The sequence below is a fragment of the Plectropomus leopardus genome, chromosome 13 (genome assembly GCF_008729295.1).
Source record: "Plectropomus leopardus isolate mb chromosome 13, YSFRI_Pleo_2.0, whole genome shotgun sequence".
NCBI lineage: Eukaryota > Metazoa > Chordata > Actinopteri > Perciformes > Serranidae > Plectropomus > Plectropomus leopardus.
This window is the reverse complement of record NC_056475.1, coordinates 2,110,189-2,127,941: the sequence shown is the minus strand read 5'-3', so window position 1 is coordinate 2,127,941 and position 17,753 is coordinate 2,110,189. Positions and strand designations below refer to the sequence as shown.

General features: G+C 39.4%; 1 protein-coding gene across 1 annotated transcript in view; it reads left to right on the top strand.

The window, feature by feature from the left end:
• abr (ABR activator of RhoGEF and GTPase) overlaps positions 1-17,753 on the top strand; it is a 199,375-nt gene that overhangs the window by 135,586 nt on the left and 46,036 nt on the right. Inside the window, 2 exon segments of the mRNA XM_042499516.1 lie at positions 3,417-3,514; positions 3,613-3,744. Of these exon segments, the coding sequence (XP_042355450.1) occupies positions 3,417-3,514; positions 3,613-3,744 (230 nt within the window).

Genomic DNA, 17,753 nt, shown 5'->3' with positions numbered 1-17,753 from the left:
TAGTTTGTCCTCTCAGAAGAATGTTTTTCTCCTGAAGCCTTTAAGGAAAAAACGTAGAGACAAATAGTCGTTTTAGCGGTTGTGACTTGTAGCTGTAGAAACACAGATTGGTTTAACTGATTATCACTTGTCTCCTAATTCTGTGAACCCGCAGTTTGACCCTGCGCTCAGCACAGCCGCGGGCAAAGATTAGCCAAAAACACAGGCGCACCACAACCGCTGCGGAGCTCAGTTAATAGAGATGGAGGAGGATGGTGTTCATTAACCCCTGCAGTCAGGGTCAGAGACCCCATGCTGACTAGTTTACCCCCCTCATGCTCTGCGCCGGATGGTGACCTGCCAGGAAAACACAAACTTATGGAGGCCTCGTTTAGTCTGCCCTACTTCTCCGAGCCCTCCTGGATCCACAGCGAGGACGCAAAAAGACCTCTCTAAATATGCTCTCCCTGGCCTTGTTTGAGTTTTATCTTGAAACCCATTTCAGATGGAGAGGAAATCAGCGTCCAGAGAAAAGTGGGAGCTGCTATGAATACACTCGCCTGCTCTCTGCGGCGAGATGAAACAGAGAGGTTTAAATCACAGGAGCTTCTCAAACAAAAGCCCCCACCACTTTTTTCTTAACTAAACAAAACCAGCAGCTGTTTTTGTTGATATAAAAAGCATTTGCTTCAGTATAAACTCGCCGGGTCAGTTTTCATTAGGAGTGTAATGCTGCTCAGAGGTCACAGATATTGTTTAGTTTGTTTAGTTTTAAAGTTTTAAAGTTTGAAGGGGCTCCGTGAGAGGTTCAGTGTCACAAGCCCCCAGGAAGTGCGCCATGACTTGATGCAAAATTGACATAGTGGCCGTAAGTGGAATTACACCATTTGAGTCGGTCACATGATGCACACTGGCCCAGGAAGACTTTTCCCCCATTTGCTAACATGGGGAAAGAGACGTCTGTAAATCAGTGAATTATTTTTTGTGAGCTGACGTAAAGCTGTGCAGTGTACTTCAGGTACCTCCTCCGTGCTGCTGCCTGCATGTCTGCAGCTCCCAAAGAATAGCATAAAAGTCAAGAGCGCTCACTCTGCAGCAAAATCTGGGGACCAAAATGTCACCTGAAGTACACTGCACAGCTTTATGCCAGCTCACAAAAAATTATTTACTGATTTACAGCCCTAGTTTTTATACTTCATCTCTTTATTTCAGCAGTATCTGACAGTTATGTGTTTTTTGGGATGTTGATGTTAAAGCAGAAGTGACGCCCTTCCAGCTTTAAAGCTTCTGTATGTAGCGGAAGCGTACGATAACTGCTTCATTTTCAAAAATATCCCCCAGATGGTCAGACCGAATTCTTCTCCGCCAGACTTCCCTCATACCACCGACACTAATCTCTACCTCGTTGGGAGTAATTATGTCAGAACCTTTCAGCATGCTGAGAAAACAAACAAAGAGGGAATGAAACCAGATGGAACGAGACTCCGGTACACTGTAAAGTCCTGTTGGTGATAGTTATATGGCAGTGATACTCATATTACAGCCTGTGGGCCAAATGTGGCCCCAGATAGAGTGCCAGGGGTCCCCCCACAGCCACTTTGTAATTCACAGTGAAAATATAGTGATTCACACTGGGATTTAATTATTTTTGTGTACTTTTGGTATATATAAAGGTGCTAAAGGACATAAAACAGCATCAAAATAGAGCTTGTTTATCAAAGAAAGTGCCAGTGGAGGATCCCCCACACCGCAAGACACAAGTCCCAGCCAAGGAAGGTCCTCGAAAGGTGCTAAAATCCTAGAAATGTCCTTAATCTTAGAAATATCCTAAAATCCTTCAAATATCTCAAAATCATACAAAATTTCCTAAAATACAAGAAATCTCCTAAAATACAAGAAATCTCCTAAACTACTAGAAACTTAGTTTAATCCTTGAAACGTGCAAAATATCCTAAAATCCAAGAAACATTCTAGAAAAATAGTTAAATCTTACAAATGTGCAAAAATCCTAAAAATGTGCTGAAATAATAAAAAAAATTCTAGAAACATCCTAAAGTCAGAGAAATGTCCTAAAATCCAAAAACATCTTAAAATCCTAGAAACGTCTCAAAATCTCAGAAGCCTCCTGAAATCCTACAAATATCCTAAAATCCTTGAAATGTCCCAAAATCCTAAACATAACACGTCCTATCTCGAAAAAACATCCTAAAATCCTAAAAACATGTATGGGGCCACTGTGACTGGCCCCTGGCCTTGTCATTTTGTAAAAGTGGCCCCCAGTCAAAGCGTATCCTTGTTATTTGGTCACAGGTGTGAATGTTTGTCCTGGTGGAGTGATCGGTGTCTCTCCGTGATGTTGATGTTGTGTAAACAAATTCTCCGTCATTCTGCAATATGCATAATCAACCAGCCCCCCTCGTCTCCGTCTCTGGCTCCCTTACCTAATCTCGCCGACTCCGCTGGTGAAAGGTCGAGCGCTGCATCTATCCATCATGCTGTCAGATGGAGGTTAACCCGAGGGACCAGGTCCCGGCTGCAGGACGTACTATTGACGCTTTACAGACAGCCGGCGGCGCGGTCTGCGGAGCCGCTACAGGCGGCAGCGTTTAAAGAAACACATTACCAGCCTTAATTGCTCTGTGGAAGGAGCGAGCGTGAGCTGATCTCAGGGGAGCGCCGGCTGTGGTGCGATGGTCTAAATGATGCGTACACGGGCAGGAGATGGATGACTGTCAAACTGCAACATATCGACAGTTTAAAGAGATTCTTCCCTTTGAGAGGACGTAACCTGATTTATCTTTTAAGTGCACACTCAAAACAAATCTAAGAACTAGACACTCAGTCACTGTGGAAACCTTTTTAGAAATCCTGCTTTCAGACATGTCTGTTTGAGAAAGGTTCAGGTGTGGAGGAGATGTTTTAATTAGGAATTTCATTTGCTTATATGTTTGCTGCTGCTGGATGGAGATGCATTCACTGTGAAAAATGTTGAAATAACAGCAAAATGACAGGAAGCCAGAGCATTTCTCAGATTTGAGGATTTTTCTCTGATTTCACGACATTTCCAGGATTTTTGAACATTTCTAGGATTTCAGGACTTTTCCAAGATTTCAGGACACTTCTCAGATTTAAGGACGTTTCCAAATTTCAGGACATTTCTAGGTTTTAAGGACTTTCCCAAGATTTCAGGACATTTCTCAGATTTAAGTACATTTCTAAGTTTCAGGACATTTCTAGGAGTTTAGGATGTTTTTAGGATTTTAGGACATTTCTAAGATTTTGTGTATGTTATATAATGTATATGTTTCTGAAACAGATTTATCATAGCACAGAAAAATAACCCACATCGCGTCACAATGATAATGCAAACAAGACTCAAATGTCTCTTTGGTGTCAGTTTCTTTATGCATGTGTGTACCTTCTGTGTTTCCTCCTAGATCTGTACTGCACCCTTGAAGTGGACTCGTTTGGATACTTTGTCAGCAAGGCCAAGACCCGCGTCTTCAGAGACACCGCAGAGCCTCAGTGGAACGAAGTCAGTCACACACACACACCTCTTTTTACTCTACGTTGCTTTTTTTCGCTAAAGAAAGCGTTTTAATCTCTGTTTTCTGCGTCTGTGTGGTTGAACAGGAGTTTGAGATCGAGCTGGAGGGCTCTCAGTACCTGCGGATCCTCTGCTACGAGAAGTGTTACGACAAAAGCATGCTCAACAAGGACGACAACGAGATCGTGGACAAGATCATGGGAAAAGGGCAAGTCCAGGTAAGCAGACAGCTGGTGACTCAAAGAGAGACGTCTGTGTCCTCCTGGGGACGTTTCCCAACATGTGACTCATTGAATTAGCTGTCTAGCCTTCTTTCACAATGGAGTGGTTTTGTCGCGGTGGCCTCTAATGAAGCTGGTTGGATTAATAGTCTGAGAGAGAGTTTATTTAAGGGGGGTTTCCCCGTCTTGTTGTGAGAAATGTTCCTATAAAAATCCCTCTCAGTCTTGTTAACTGGATCCTGCCTACACTGTGGATTCGGTGGTTTCTTTGGATTTTGGCATAATGCTGCTCGGCATTCTTGTTTAGGTTTTGGATAAGCAGAGGAGTCATATTTCCATTTTTCCAGAACTTCTATGGAAAATTGGTTTTGGTCAAGTGAAGTTTGACTCCTGTCATTTTTCTCTGCAGTTTAGTCCGAGTGCAGCTGCAGTTTCCTCCTCTGCGTTAACAATTCGGGTCAGATCTGAGGGTTTTAGTGGCTCTTGTCATCAGTTTATGTCCTCATGTTTTTCTCAAGTGATGCAGGTGTCAGTGCCAGAGGTCGGTGTGGATCAGCTTACTTTTGAACCTGTTTCTAATTCTTCAACTCTCCAAACTCAAAGGGAAACTTTAACTAAAGATATAAATCAGTTAAAACTTTCCAAAATGTGTGTTGCTGCTACACGTATAGAGTAACATTCGTAGTTAAAAGTTGCATCATTGACAAGTTGCAGTGGGAATACAGATCTCCTGTCTAACACAGAGAGAAAGTGGGGCAAAGGATGCATCGCAAAAAAATCCAATGAATCTGATGATTTTTGGAGGGTGTGTTGTTTCTTTAAGACTGTCTTTGAATGAAAAAAAGCACCCACCACATATTTGTTTTAGCATTTCCTGTTTGTCACCACCTTTCATACTTTTCTTACTCAGTTTGACGGTTTGTGTCCTTGAAAGTCGATCTCATCCAGAGAGCAAAATGAGTGTGAGTGTGCTGCACCACACAGCCGTGCTTTACACATGCATCTCAATGTGGCATTGGATTTATTCTTATCATGATGTTGGATGTTTCTTAAATAATTAAGCTGTTGGACGGAGCTGATTGAAATCTGTGCATAGTTACTTAGACTGCGTAGTCAGCCTTTGCTCCAGAGTGCTGGAGAATAATTGAACCTCGACTTGCAGGTGTGATTGGGTTAATTGGGTCAGGAGTCCTGATGAAAGATTGACTGATCTGTCAGAGGATTGCAAAAAATAATTGTGCACATGCATGTATGTGTGCATATTTGTGTGTGTAAAGTTTTTTTTTTATTTTATTTTATTATTTTTTTATTTGCAATTACAAAGACACAGGGATGACACAGGGGGTAGGGGTGTGTGCAGGTTAATTACACACAGAAAATCAAAGTAGGGAGGTTAAATGTAGTTGTGCAAAGTCAAGATTTGAGTGATTATTGTGTATTATTATTGTAGGGAAGCTGCTTTGTGGAGAAAATTTAGGCCAAAAAGTATTTGAGTCACTACATTTGTGGTAGTAGTAATTATGTAAATTAACCAAAGGGCAGTCAGTAATATCTACATGTGTTCACACATACATGTATATGTAAAAATAAAAAACATAATACATGTAATTTATAACAGCATGTAATGTTATATGTAAATATTATAGTTTATGTAAGTGGCAATAACAGTCATGTGTATATAAATAGTGGAGGCATGACTAATAATAATGGCAGTAGAAGTTGTCGCCGAGTAGTATCCAAGACACAGGCACAGCCACAGACTGGATCACAGCATCAGCACAGCGATGATCGCGACACCTTCTACTGCCAGGCGCAACAGGAGCTTTACAATGCAGAGTTGTTGGAAATATTTGGATCACATGAGTCGCAAACAATACAACACAGCCATCACTGTAATCCACAGTTTTTATAATACTAATAATAGTCGTGTAGTCTGGTGTTTATCTGCAATTGTGCAGAAATATCAGGTTCCTGTTTGTCACCCCCAATAGTCGTTTTAGTAAATTTTGAAGCACAGATAACAAATATTTTCTGGATTCAGCTTCTATGACAGTATTTTATACTTTTTTATTTCTACAGACATGCAAATAGCAAGTTTAAAAAGCTGTGCAGCATTTGAATGTTTGAATGTCAGCGTTATGAATGAAGAATGAATTCACTTTTTCTTTGGTGAAGAGGTCTCTGTGACTCTTTCCACGTAAGGTGCAGTGATTCATCCCTGGTTCAGTGTCTTATATGACGGTGAAACCCACCCACTCTGGTATGCCAGTCAGAGAGACAAACGCTGCTGCTGCTGCTGGGAACATCCACTTCCAGCCAACAACAGCCAAGAAAAACAAACAAATACGCCACATGTTCTCTGGCTCACTGTGAAACGCAGAAACAGAGCGGACGGATAGATAGAAAGAGAGAGGGAATGGCATGTTCTCTCCCAGAGACTGAGAGGGTGGGAATGTGTGTGTGCACTACGGTATCGAGGGGGTTGTGTACAGTAGCTGGTAGAGAAAGCAGAGGACGGTTTTGATAAAGAAACTTTTTCCACTAATTGCATCAGCTGTGTAGAGCTTAACTGGCAAATATTCTGATGATCAAATAATCGTTTTTTTGAAGCACAGATAACCAGTATTTGCTGGATGCAGCTTCTATGACAATATTTTTGGCTTTTTTTATCATTCATGGTAGGAAATTGAAAATTTTAAGGTCTTGGACTGTAAACTAAGGATGCATTGATTCAAACTTTCCAGTCTCACCTGGATTTTGGAGGTTTAGGTTTATTTTATTTAAAAAATGGACAGTGCCAATTAATAAATACATGAGGTACAAAAATGCCAGAATCAACCAGCAGGCTATTTTTAGGTATCTTAAAAGCAACAACGAAAAAGAACAAAGAAAAAATATATACAGTTTAAAAAACGTCTTTAAACATATCAGCAAGAGAAAGAAAAACAAAATACAAACAAACATATAATTAGTTTTTTTTAAAAAAGAAGCAAGAAATGCAATTTAAAGACTTCAAAAGAATATACACATTTATGTCACCCACCAGGGTGATATAATGCGTTTATTGGTCTGGTGTGGCGCAATGCATTCTGGTAGTTGTAGGTTTTTCTCTGTTTTCTCTCATGTAGCACCAATTTTAAAGTATTTGCGTCTTTCTACTGCAGAGACCGACAAGTTGAGGTGCCTCTTTATATCTGTGAAATACTTCTTAACACAGTTTTCCCAACTTTGTAAAACAATAGATACATGAATGTATATACTTACTGAATTGCAAATCATCGTTAAAATAATGTATTTTGTACCAGCAACTTGTGAATAATTACATTACAATTCAAGTGTAAACCTTTTAGATGCAGACAAGCAAATAGGTCCAAGAAAATAAAGTGCAAAAGTGCATAAAATAGGAACAAAATGCTGCCTATGGGTGCAAAGTTGATAATAAAACACATGTAATCAGGTGTAATAATAGAACTGAATTGAGTAGATTGTCATTGGTACCTGAGCGAGCCATGTCAGTCAGTATCGCACGTTGCCTTGGGATGTGGGAATTTCTAACTTACATTTTTCATTTTTTAGGAAAACAATTAGTTGATAAATCCATAAAATCATCATGAATAATGAAAATAATCAGTTGCAGCCTTCAGCTGTGCATCAGGTGAAAGCGATACTGTGATATCAGAGGCACTGAGTCCAGGGTTGTGTTTGTAAAGCTAAACCAAAATAAATCCTAAAATAAACGCTCAGCCTGCTCATGTATACGTCGTGCTGCTGATGTCTTCGTCTAGCTCTGAACGCCGTGACGTTTAATCCATGAGTCATAAAATGTTTTTGTTTTTCCGAGATAAACTTAATCGCCGCTCACTTCCGTCTGGTTTTGGTTTGTTGTCACTAAAACACTGTGAAATCCTGACTTTTTTATCTGACCGCTCAGCGTTTATGTGAGGCGCAGAGACACGGTTGGACTGATGTTTCGTCACATCAGGCAGATAACACCCCCGTATTGTACCAGTTCTCCAGAGGGACACCAGTGTCCTCTCCAGTCCAGAGCACATACCTAAAGAGACTTTGACTCGGACCCGAGCTGTTTGCTTTGCTGGTGAGGCCGAGTTTAGAAGGAGCCTTCAGTGTTTTGCTTTCCTCTCTGGAGAGTCTCTGATTTATTTAACAAGCTCGTGGAACACTGACTGACCGTAAATGGGCATATTGGGCTGGAAGTTTTTTGTTTTTTTAACCCACCGCTGTTACTTCACTTTGTTACCGATGAGAAAGTTGATCGCCTGTGTCATCAGAAGGTGTTGTGGTTCAGGCCAGAGGTTTTTCATAGTGACAAGGAAACGTGAGGGTTTTTTTTTAGTTATTAATTTAATTTTTAAAAAATGTGCACACACGTAAGACTGCATAAAATCCAGATCCAAAAACAAAAGAAATTTGTCAAAAGAGGTTACAAGTGACAGGGTTTAACAAAAGAAAAGAAAAAAAAATAACAGAAAAAAGGGGAAAAAACAAACAAACAAACTCCAAGCTAATATGATTTTTTTAAAGTTCAGTAAAAATAAAATTCTCAAAATAAAAAACCTTTAGGAATGGTATTCATATTTTTGTTTGTGTACACACAAGACTGCAGTAAATCCAGTTAATACAAAAAAAAACAATCAAAAGAAGAAGCCAAAGGCTTATAAAACGATTGCCCAACAAATTCAAACAGTAACAATAAACAAAATAACTTTTAAAAAAGGATTTATATTGAAAATTATGTTTTAGGATTTGTTATGGTATATTAATAATATTATTTATTTTGTTGTTTTTTTTAAACTTTTTGTTTACATTCTCAGTAAAATGCATGAAATCCAGAGTATGAAATAAAAGTTGTTGTTTCTCTAATTAAAGAAAAAAAATGTTAGGAGAGGTCAAGAAGTTGCAGATTTCTGCAAGATATTTCTCCTCAAATTAACAAAAATATCTACTCTTTATGAATAATGACTGTCGCCAACTGCAGAGCCTCCTAATCTTCAAATCAGCTCAAACAGTAAGAGAGAAAATTTTAGCAGCAGCCGAGTTTAATGATCTGAAATGGTTAAAACGTAGATTTCAGACTCTTGTGTCGGACTGAGAGGCTCTCATCCCCTCTCACGTTTTTTCCCGAGCACCGACATTGATGAAATCTGCGTTCAGATACGACCCTCTTTGTGTTGGCTGACCCTCCTCCTCCTTCACACTGTTTCCACTCACTCCTGCACCCTGACTCCTCCGCCGCACAGAGACGCGGTAGGAAATGTGCGCAGAGATTCACGGTGCCTCTCTGGAGAGCATTTCATTTCTGCAGCTGTGATGAGCTCCTTTGTTCTCACTTTAACTCTCAGCATCACATAATTGGCCGCCATCTGGGGCTCTCGCTCCCTTTCTCCTCCTCCTCCATCTCGCTCTCTCCTGTGTGTCTCCACGTGTGCTCCATATGCATGTTCATGGTCGGAAATCATACATCTGTTGTCAATCCTTTACACTTCCCTGAAACATTATGTAACTTATAATGAGGAGCAATTACAATGTCGGCGTGCCCTCGACTTCTCAGAGATGCTTTGCAGAGCGGTATGTTTGTGTTTTCTGCAGGGAGAGAAAAAAAAGACTTAGAGGGATAAATGGGATGGCGAGGGGAGAAGAGACGTTACACAGAGATGCTTTGGCATTTAACCCTTTGAAACCAGAGAAAAATAAGCTTGATTTCTTAATGTTAACGTTAAAGGGCAGCGAGCAATTTAATAAGAAATGGCCCAAAACTTAGTAATGAATTAATTGCAGGAAAAAGTACAGGAAAATTGGGGGGAAAAAAGGTAAAAAAAAAAAAAAAAAGGAAAGAAAGAAAGAAAGAAAATAACCCCAAAAAAGTGCCAAAAATATTATTTTCTTTCTTATTTTGAAGTGTAATTTTTTTCTTTCATTTCTTTTTGTAACATAGTTTTAATGATATAATTAAGAGGTTTGTAAATATAGTTTTCTGCACATTTTTCTCTATTTTTTGTAATTATTATTTCATGTGATTTTTATTTTTTGTGTGCAGTTTGGATATGTCCTGCCAAGTTGCTCATTTTGTTTTTTTCTGTGTTTTGAAAGAAATCAAATCAATTTTCACAGGTTTCTGTGGTTAAAATGCTTGTGAAATGCAGCACAAAAAAACTGATGACAGTCCAGGTATCAAAGGGTTAAAATGTGGCTTTCTTCTTTCGCGGGGTCCTTAGTCATCAGACAGCTACGGCAAAGCTCTCCGGCTTCGCTCCTCCTACACGGTTCACAGTTCACTCTTTTCTCCTCGGCTGAATCAAAAGTCTGTCCGACGCCTCCGACTTGTACAGAGTCCAGCAGTAGCTGAGACCGAAACCAGTTCTGGCATTCGTTTATTCATAACTGGTTACATTCACAATTTAGTGATATTTTGTTTATCGGTTAACCCTTTAAATCTGGATCGACATCGTCGTCTTCGGCCGCGTTCAGACGCTTTCACAAGATTCAAGAAGGTTTATTGTCATTGCAAAACATCAGGTTCACGAGAAAGCAACGATAAAACAGGACACTAAAATCTAAAACCAGCAGAAACAGCAAATAAATACAATGAAACAGTAAAATAATTTTAGAAATTAAGAAATTAAATGAAAAACCAAATCAGTTTGATTTTTTGAGAAAATATGGGCTAAAGGGGAATGAAGTCCCACAAATTGCAAGAAACAAGTAAAAGTGACAAAGAAATAAAAGAAATTTTGCTTTAAATAAACATTGGCTGAATGTCAAGAAGACTTTATTTGTATATATTTTTTTAAATTCAAATTATATTAAAACTTTTTAAAATTTGATTTAATGTAAATTTAGCACTTTATTCAGGTCATTTTCTTGTTTTATGTTTTTCCTACTTTTGTTTTTGTGTATTTTGAGGTTATTTTCATTAACTTTTTGGGCCCATTTCTTAAAATTATAATACATTTTATGCACTTTTTACAGAAGATTTCTTTGTTTTTGTGCTTTCTTTTTTTGTGTTTTTTTTTTTTATAATTTTTAGGAAATTTTTTTGTTTTAACTTTTTTTTTTTCCTTATTTAGGGGTCATTTCTACTTGTGTTGCTCATTGCCTTCTTCACATATTTTTGGAAAAAAATCTGGCCAGTTTTTTTTGTCTCAAAGGGTTAAATGAGCTGAAATCCATGATGTTTTGGAGCCACGCTCGCAGTCCGTCACTTTGGTGCAGACTGATGTATCTCAACAACAATGGTGAGATTACGATGACGTTTTGAAGAAATCATTATCGTTTCCAGCAGATAAAACATGACTTTGTTTATTATGAAACATTTTGTATTACTGCTCCGTCTTGAATTTTCGATAAATCATTCAGTCTTAATCTTTTTTTCCTTTTCATGAATGATTGTGATTTTCCAGTTTTATTAACTCGAGCTTTCTTTGGACCGGTTTTGATCTGAGTTATTATTCGGTGATTTATGACGGAGCAGAAAACAGACTGAAAGCAGAACTTTGGGTCAAAGTGCAACAAACTCACAGTACGAATGTATTTAGGCCACTTGCTCCTCATGATTAACGTCACTCCGCTGATGTTTAAGGAAACATGTCGGCCTTCATCAGACTGTGAGGTCAGAACAGTCAAACGTGCCAACATTTAGTGTATCTGCTGTCCTTAAATCATTTCCTGTAACAGAGCTCTTACAGCTTAAGAAAGTTAGATTTAAGACTTTTTTAATGCCCCTCGGGATGAAATTTAATTCAACAGAACTGGAATTACCTGCCGTTTGTTGGCGGGATTTCTTTGCAATTTTCACTCTTGCCAACTTGAGTTGAAAAACTTTTTGCATAAAATACGCCGAACCACGTCTGCATTGGCTTGTAGCAGTTTCAGTCACAACACATGCGGATATGGAAAGTATGTTTTCTGAGGAAAATTTCTTTTTGTCTTTAATTTTTTTGGGGCTTATTACAGAAAAAAATGCCATTTTTTATTTTTGGTGTTGTTGGGGTTTTTTTTTCTTGAAATTTTTGGGGAGTTTTTTTTTTAAAGGAAACATTTTTGTTCTTTTTTAACTAATTTTTATTATTTTCAAAGAAAAAACATTTGTGTGTATTGGCATGTTTTCTGCCAAAAAAGTGTCCATATTTTTTTTATATATAATTTTTTGGTGATTTTTTTAAAGAAAAAAGTGGCCTTTTTTTTCTTAAAAAAATTTGGCAGGAAAAAATCATGGGCTTGGAAGTTCATTTTTCTTTAAAAAAAAAAAAAAAAGTTTTTCTTTTTGTCTCTAAAATTTTTGAGTGATTTTTTTAAAGGCCACTTTTTCTTTGAATTTATTGGTGATTTTTAAAGAAAAAAAATCACCAGTTTGAAGGGCATATTTTCATTAAAAATTACAAAAAAATGACACCATTTATCACATGAGAAACTGTAATTACAGAAATTGTTGTTGGGTTATCGAATTTCAAAACGGTCCTTGAACATATAATATACCGTTACATTTTATGAAACAAAATTTCATGACTAATTCCCAGGGTGTATTTAGTTTCAGAATTGCCTTTTCTTTGCTCAGTGCAACATCCGATTTCAATTTGTCACCCGACAAAAGCATCGAGGCCGGGTGACAAATGTTGATCAGTGTGTGTGTTTTGTTTTCACACTCACAGAAACTCGATTTGGCAGGTCAGGGGCTTTTCCTCTCCTCCTCCATAAAAGAGAAAAAACGTGGGTATCTGCACGTTTGCATGATCTGAGAGCGCTCACAGGAGTGCTTGTAGTTATTTAGGGCGTGCAGATCCCCGGTGGCGGTGGAGTGGATGTTTCAAGTGGGAACAAAGGCTGTCTAAGTGAGGCCTGTGACGGAGGAGCTGCTTTGTGGGGAGATGACAGAGAAAGACTCGAAATCCATCAAAACGCTGCGATCGGCTCCACTGATCAAGGATCGTCTGATGAAGGAAGTCGGCTTAATTGGGACTCATCAATAAAAAAAAGAAGCACCATATGTTCAGACGCCGACACACGATGAGGGATGAGCCTCATAAAAAATATATACAGCCGGAGAAAATATAGGGGCCGTAAGAATTAAATAATGGGGGGAGAAAAGCAATAAGGATGATCTTTGTTACTGACTGTTACACTGCAAACCCCCACCCCGACACACACACACACACACACACAGCCAGACAAAGGAGACACAAGCTAATAAACAGCAGGTAATCTAGCAGGCTGAGGTTATTGATATCAATTACAATGTATTAGCCCGTCACCCGTTTGAGTGTGTGTGTGCGTCTGGTTTGTCCCCAGGGGGGCTGAACACACACAGCAGAGCCCCATCTGTTAATTTTGTTGACAGCTATGTGTATGTATGTGTGTGTGTGTGTGTGCGCGCGCGCGTCGCGTGTGTGTGTGTGCGTGCGTGTGTGTGTGTGTGTGTGTGTGTGTGTGTGTGTGTGTGTGTGTGTGTGTGTGTGTGCGTGCGTGCGTGCCTGCAGGGGGTGTGCAGGGTGGAAACATGACAGATCACAGCCCTAAATGACAGGGGAGGGGGGGCCAAAAAACAAAAAAAATGACACCATCTATTAGATGGTAATTTTTATGAATACCTACACACTGAGGCATGAACACACACACACACACACACACACACACACACACACACACACACACTCCCTCATTAAAACCACCGAGCTCCGTGGTCAAAACAAATACGACATGAAATGCCGCCACGCTGCACGCCCCAGAGGCGAGGACATTTTTAACAGAAAATATGTTGGAAAAGCAGTCGGGAGTCTCGAGCTCAGCTTCTACGGAGAGAAAAAATAAATAAAAATATGATTTCGTTTCTGAAAGTGTAAATTCTGTGTTACACTGAAATAGTTTTATTTAAATGAGAATAACTATAACTAGTGTTAGTGTTTCTCAGATTTTAGGATGGTTCTGGGATTTCGGGATATTTCCAGAATTTTATTATGTTTATATGATTTTAGGACATTTCTAGGATTTTAAGGTTTTTTTTTTAGAATTTAGGAATTTTTAGGACTTTAGGTCAGTTCTTAGGATTTTAGAAAGTTTGGAAGATTTTAGGGTGTTTTCAGGATTTTAGAACTTTTAGAAAGAAAGAGAATTAGGATGTTTGTAGGATTTTAAAATCATCTCCAGGATTTTAGGAACTCTCTCTGTTGGGGGGTGTGGGTGATCCTTAACTGGCACTTTATTTATTTTACAATAAACAAGCTCTATTTTGATGATGTTTTATGCACTCTGGCATCTTATGTATACTAAAAGTACAAAAAAATCCCAGTGTGAATCACTTTATTTTTTATTGTGAATTAAAAAGTAGTTTGGGGGGCCACCTGGCACCCTATTGGAGGCCACCTTTTTTTTGCCCGCAGGCTTTAAATTGAGTATCGTTGTTATAAGAATTTTAATTTTGAACTTTCCCCATCTGCTTACAGATGCTTTTACTGTTTTAATGTCAGCGTCCTCCTCACATACTGTACACGTGACTAAAAGCACTCTGCTCGTGTTATGACAGCTTGATGTTGGCGTGATTGTTTGGTGGCGTGATGAGAGATTAGATCAGAGTTTGAGGCCAGCACTTTCTGTTCTGGCCGCTAATTCTCCAGATGACCGTCCGACTATTAGCTCCAAACAACAGCACCAATAAACCCTTCACACACTGCAGCGTGTAAACGTCAAACTCTGCGTCTAATGCTTCGTATGGAGGGAAAGCGCTTCGACTCTTAAGTGGGAAGGAGAGTGCAGAGAGAAGCTCGCCCTCAAACTTTACAGCCCCTCTGCACCCGTAGTTTTACAGTAACTTCCCGCTAATGCGTGCACCCCCTGTCCGGCTCCTCGGCCTCGGTTTGGGAGCTACCGTAAGAGCTGCCAGGAAACAGCTTCATCACCCCTTTTCTCTTTTCGCTTAATGCCCAACTTTTCTGGCTCCATTATCTCCGGGAAGCCGTTCAAAACAATCAAGTTACTGCCTACTGAGGTCTGCATAATAAAAAAGAAAACAATAAAATCAACCTCCCGCGTCCTGCAGAGGGGGGTGCACGGCTGTCAGGGATGATGGGAGGAGAAGGGGGAGGAAGGGGTTAAGATGCTGAGGTGGTGTCTCTTTGCAGGAGACATTATGGAGATGTTGCATGACTCATAAGGAATAAAAGGATGATCTGCTACGAGCTACGTGCAGGACGGCACACCGCAGAGAACGTGCAGTTCCTCTGCGGCACGGAGCAAAATAACACGAGGCCAAGAAACGTGTTTCTACAACGTTAGGACTTTTGTAGGATTTTAGGACATTTTTAGAAATTTAGGGCATTTCTTGGAATTAAGAAACTTTCTGATTTCAGGACATTTCTAGAATTTTAAGATGTTAATTCGATTTAAGAAAATTTCAATAAGACAATAAATTGTTTCTAGGATTTAAGAACTTGTTTGTAGCATTTAAGAACATTTGCAGAATTTAGGATGTTTCTGACATTTTAGGACGTTTCTAGGATATTTCTCAGATCTGAGGGCATTTCTAGGATTTTCGGACTTTTCTAAGATTTTTGAACATTTTTAGGATTTTTAGACATTTCTCGATTTTTAAGACATTCCTAGAATTTTAGAAAAGTTGGCTGATTTTAGGACATTTCTAGGATTTTATGATGTTTCTAGGATTTTATGATGTTTCTAGGATTCTATAACATTTTCAGGATTTTAGGACATTTCTCAGATTTCAGGAGGTTTCTTGGATTTTACAACATTTCTCGGATTTTATTGTATCTACGTTAAAAAATATCCAGTATTGTGATAACAGTAGTGCTGACTGCTTAAAGACATGTTTTAAAGTCTAACAGTGGGGGTGTCCCTACAGCGAGACAGCTGTGCTGCCCAGACACCCAGTTATTTTATATCTTAATTTGATTTGGGAGATATCCATGCTCTATGTTTTGGACATGTAGTTCCCATAAACTGGGAGCTTCAGGGGACGTAAATAGGAGGTTCAGTGTTGCAGTGAAGTCAGTTAGTTGTGAGCTAATACTTGAGCCCCCTTTATTCAAATCTGTGGCAAATTGGCACCATTTAACAGTACGCTAAATTAGCTATTGGCAGCTTGTGTTTTTGTATTATGTAATCGGATGTACAGAAAGCTGTTTGATGCTGAAGAAAACTGACTGAACGTGATGATTCTCGGGGAAGTTTAGGGGTTAAAAGGAGCGTATTTGAGAAACACGTTACTTACAGGAGAATTTCTCTTTTCTTCCTCAACGATGCGACTGAACGACTGAGGGTGCTGGTGGGTGTATGAACGACTCTTCCTCTGATAAGACGAGGAATAAAAGCACTTAGAGGTGAGCCCAGGGGAGGCCGGGGACGAGGTGCACGAGGGCCGGATTACCAGATGAAAGCGTTGCTGTCGCCGGGTGATACGATGCGTTCCTGCTCCACAAAGCAGCAGAGCTGTTAACCTAAACAGTTACATAACTGCTCCTCTGAAGACAAAAACTGCAGCTACAGCTCACACATGAGGTCGCTGGGGAGAACGTGCATGAGGCAGACCAGCAGACGCTCGGCACTTCACACTCGAAACCAGTTCAAGTCAGTCCAGTTTGGCGTCCCTTTAGAGACAGACAAGTAGACTCACACTGGCAGTTTCCAGGAAACTTAACTTATTTTGATCCTGAAAAGTCTGTAATTAACAAAACATGTATCTCCTTATTGGAACTTAAAAAACCTGATGTTTTCTTTTTGGTTATTATTTGTTTTTCTCTTTAAGCAGGAAGATAAACGACAACAACAAAAGAACAGAACAAACAAACAAAACCCTGAGGTATCTTTTTTTTTTAAACTGTAGGAATTTTGCAAATATTTAAATCTGCACACACATAAGACTGCAGTGTATCCAGTTAATAAAAAAAGAAATGTGTCAGATTTCAAAAATAAATAAATAAATTTTAAAAATCCTAAGCTAACAGAATTTATATTTATTTAAAAAAAAATAACAATAAAAAAAATTTAAAAATATGTAGGATGTGAATTTATTTTATGTGCACACACAGTAAGACTGCAAATCCAGATAGTAAAAATTAAGAAATGTGTCAGGAGAAGGAGCATCAGAGTTTTATAACAAACATTCCCCATTAAAAAATGGGAAAACAGGGTCCAGGTTAAAAAAATACAGAAATTTCCCTGTAATGCCTGAGCCTCTCTCTCTGTTTAAAACAATTTTCTATTCAGTCAATAAGATAATTTAATTTGATTTAACCCCGTGTTCCCTCTTCGGTGGTCTCTCTTGCTGCGTCCTGAAACAGTCCAGATATAATTCAGTTTCCCTCTCGCTGCAGCGCACTCATCTTTTATTCTAATTCACATATAAACTTGACGTCCCCCGGCTGCTCGCAGGCTGTGGATTTATGGACAGCAGATGACATTGGGGACAGATTCACCTCGTCCCTCTCATCACGGCCCCAGTCCAACTCTCTGAGGGGCAAAGCTCATTTCATGCTCGTCTCTGCCCGCCGGCGTGCTGAGAGGCTCAGCCCGAGGATTGTCTCGGGTCTGTCAAATCCCCGTGTGGTCACCGGGATGACCGTCCTGTGTCTTCAAGTCTGCCTGGGAGAAGTGTCCTTTGTTTCCGCTCTGTCGTCTTTGCAGGGTTCACCTGCTGTTTAAGGCTGATATTTGAAATATTTGTGATGGGAAATTCATAGAAGAGTTAATCTAAAGTACTACAAATCATGTAGAGCAGCTTTTTCTCTCGCTCCTCCTGTGCACCTGGGCAGAAAAAAGTCAGTTACTATGGTTACGGGGCTGCTTGAGCCGCTTCTGAAGTCAAACTAACGGCTAAAATGGATATTTATTGTATGTTCAGTGCAGTATTTGCTGTTGTTTTGATGCCCTTTTGGATTAAAAACAAACGTTTCAGTCCACTTATGCTTGGAGGTCGCCATTTTCTGGAAGTAGAGAAATGTCCGTCGTCATGTAGGGGGACATGACGACGGACCATTTCTCTA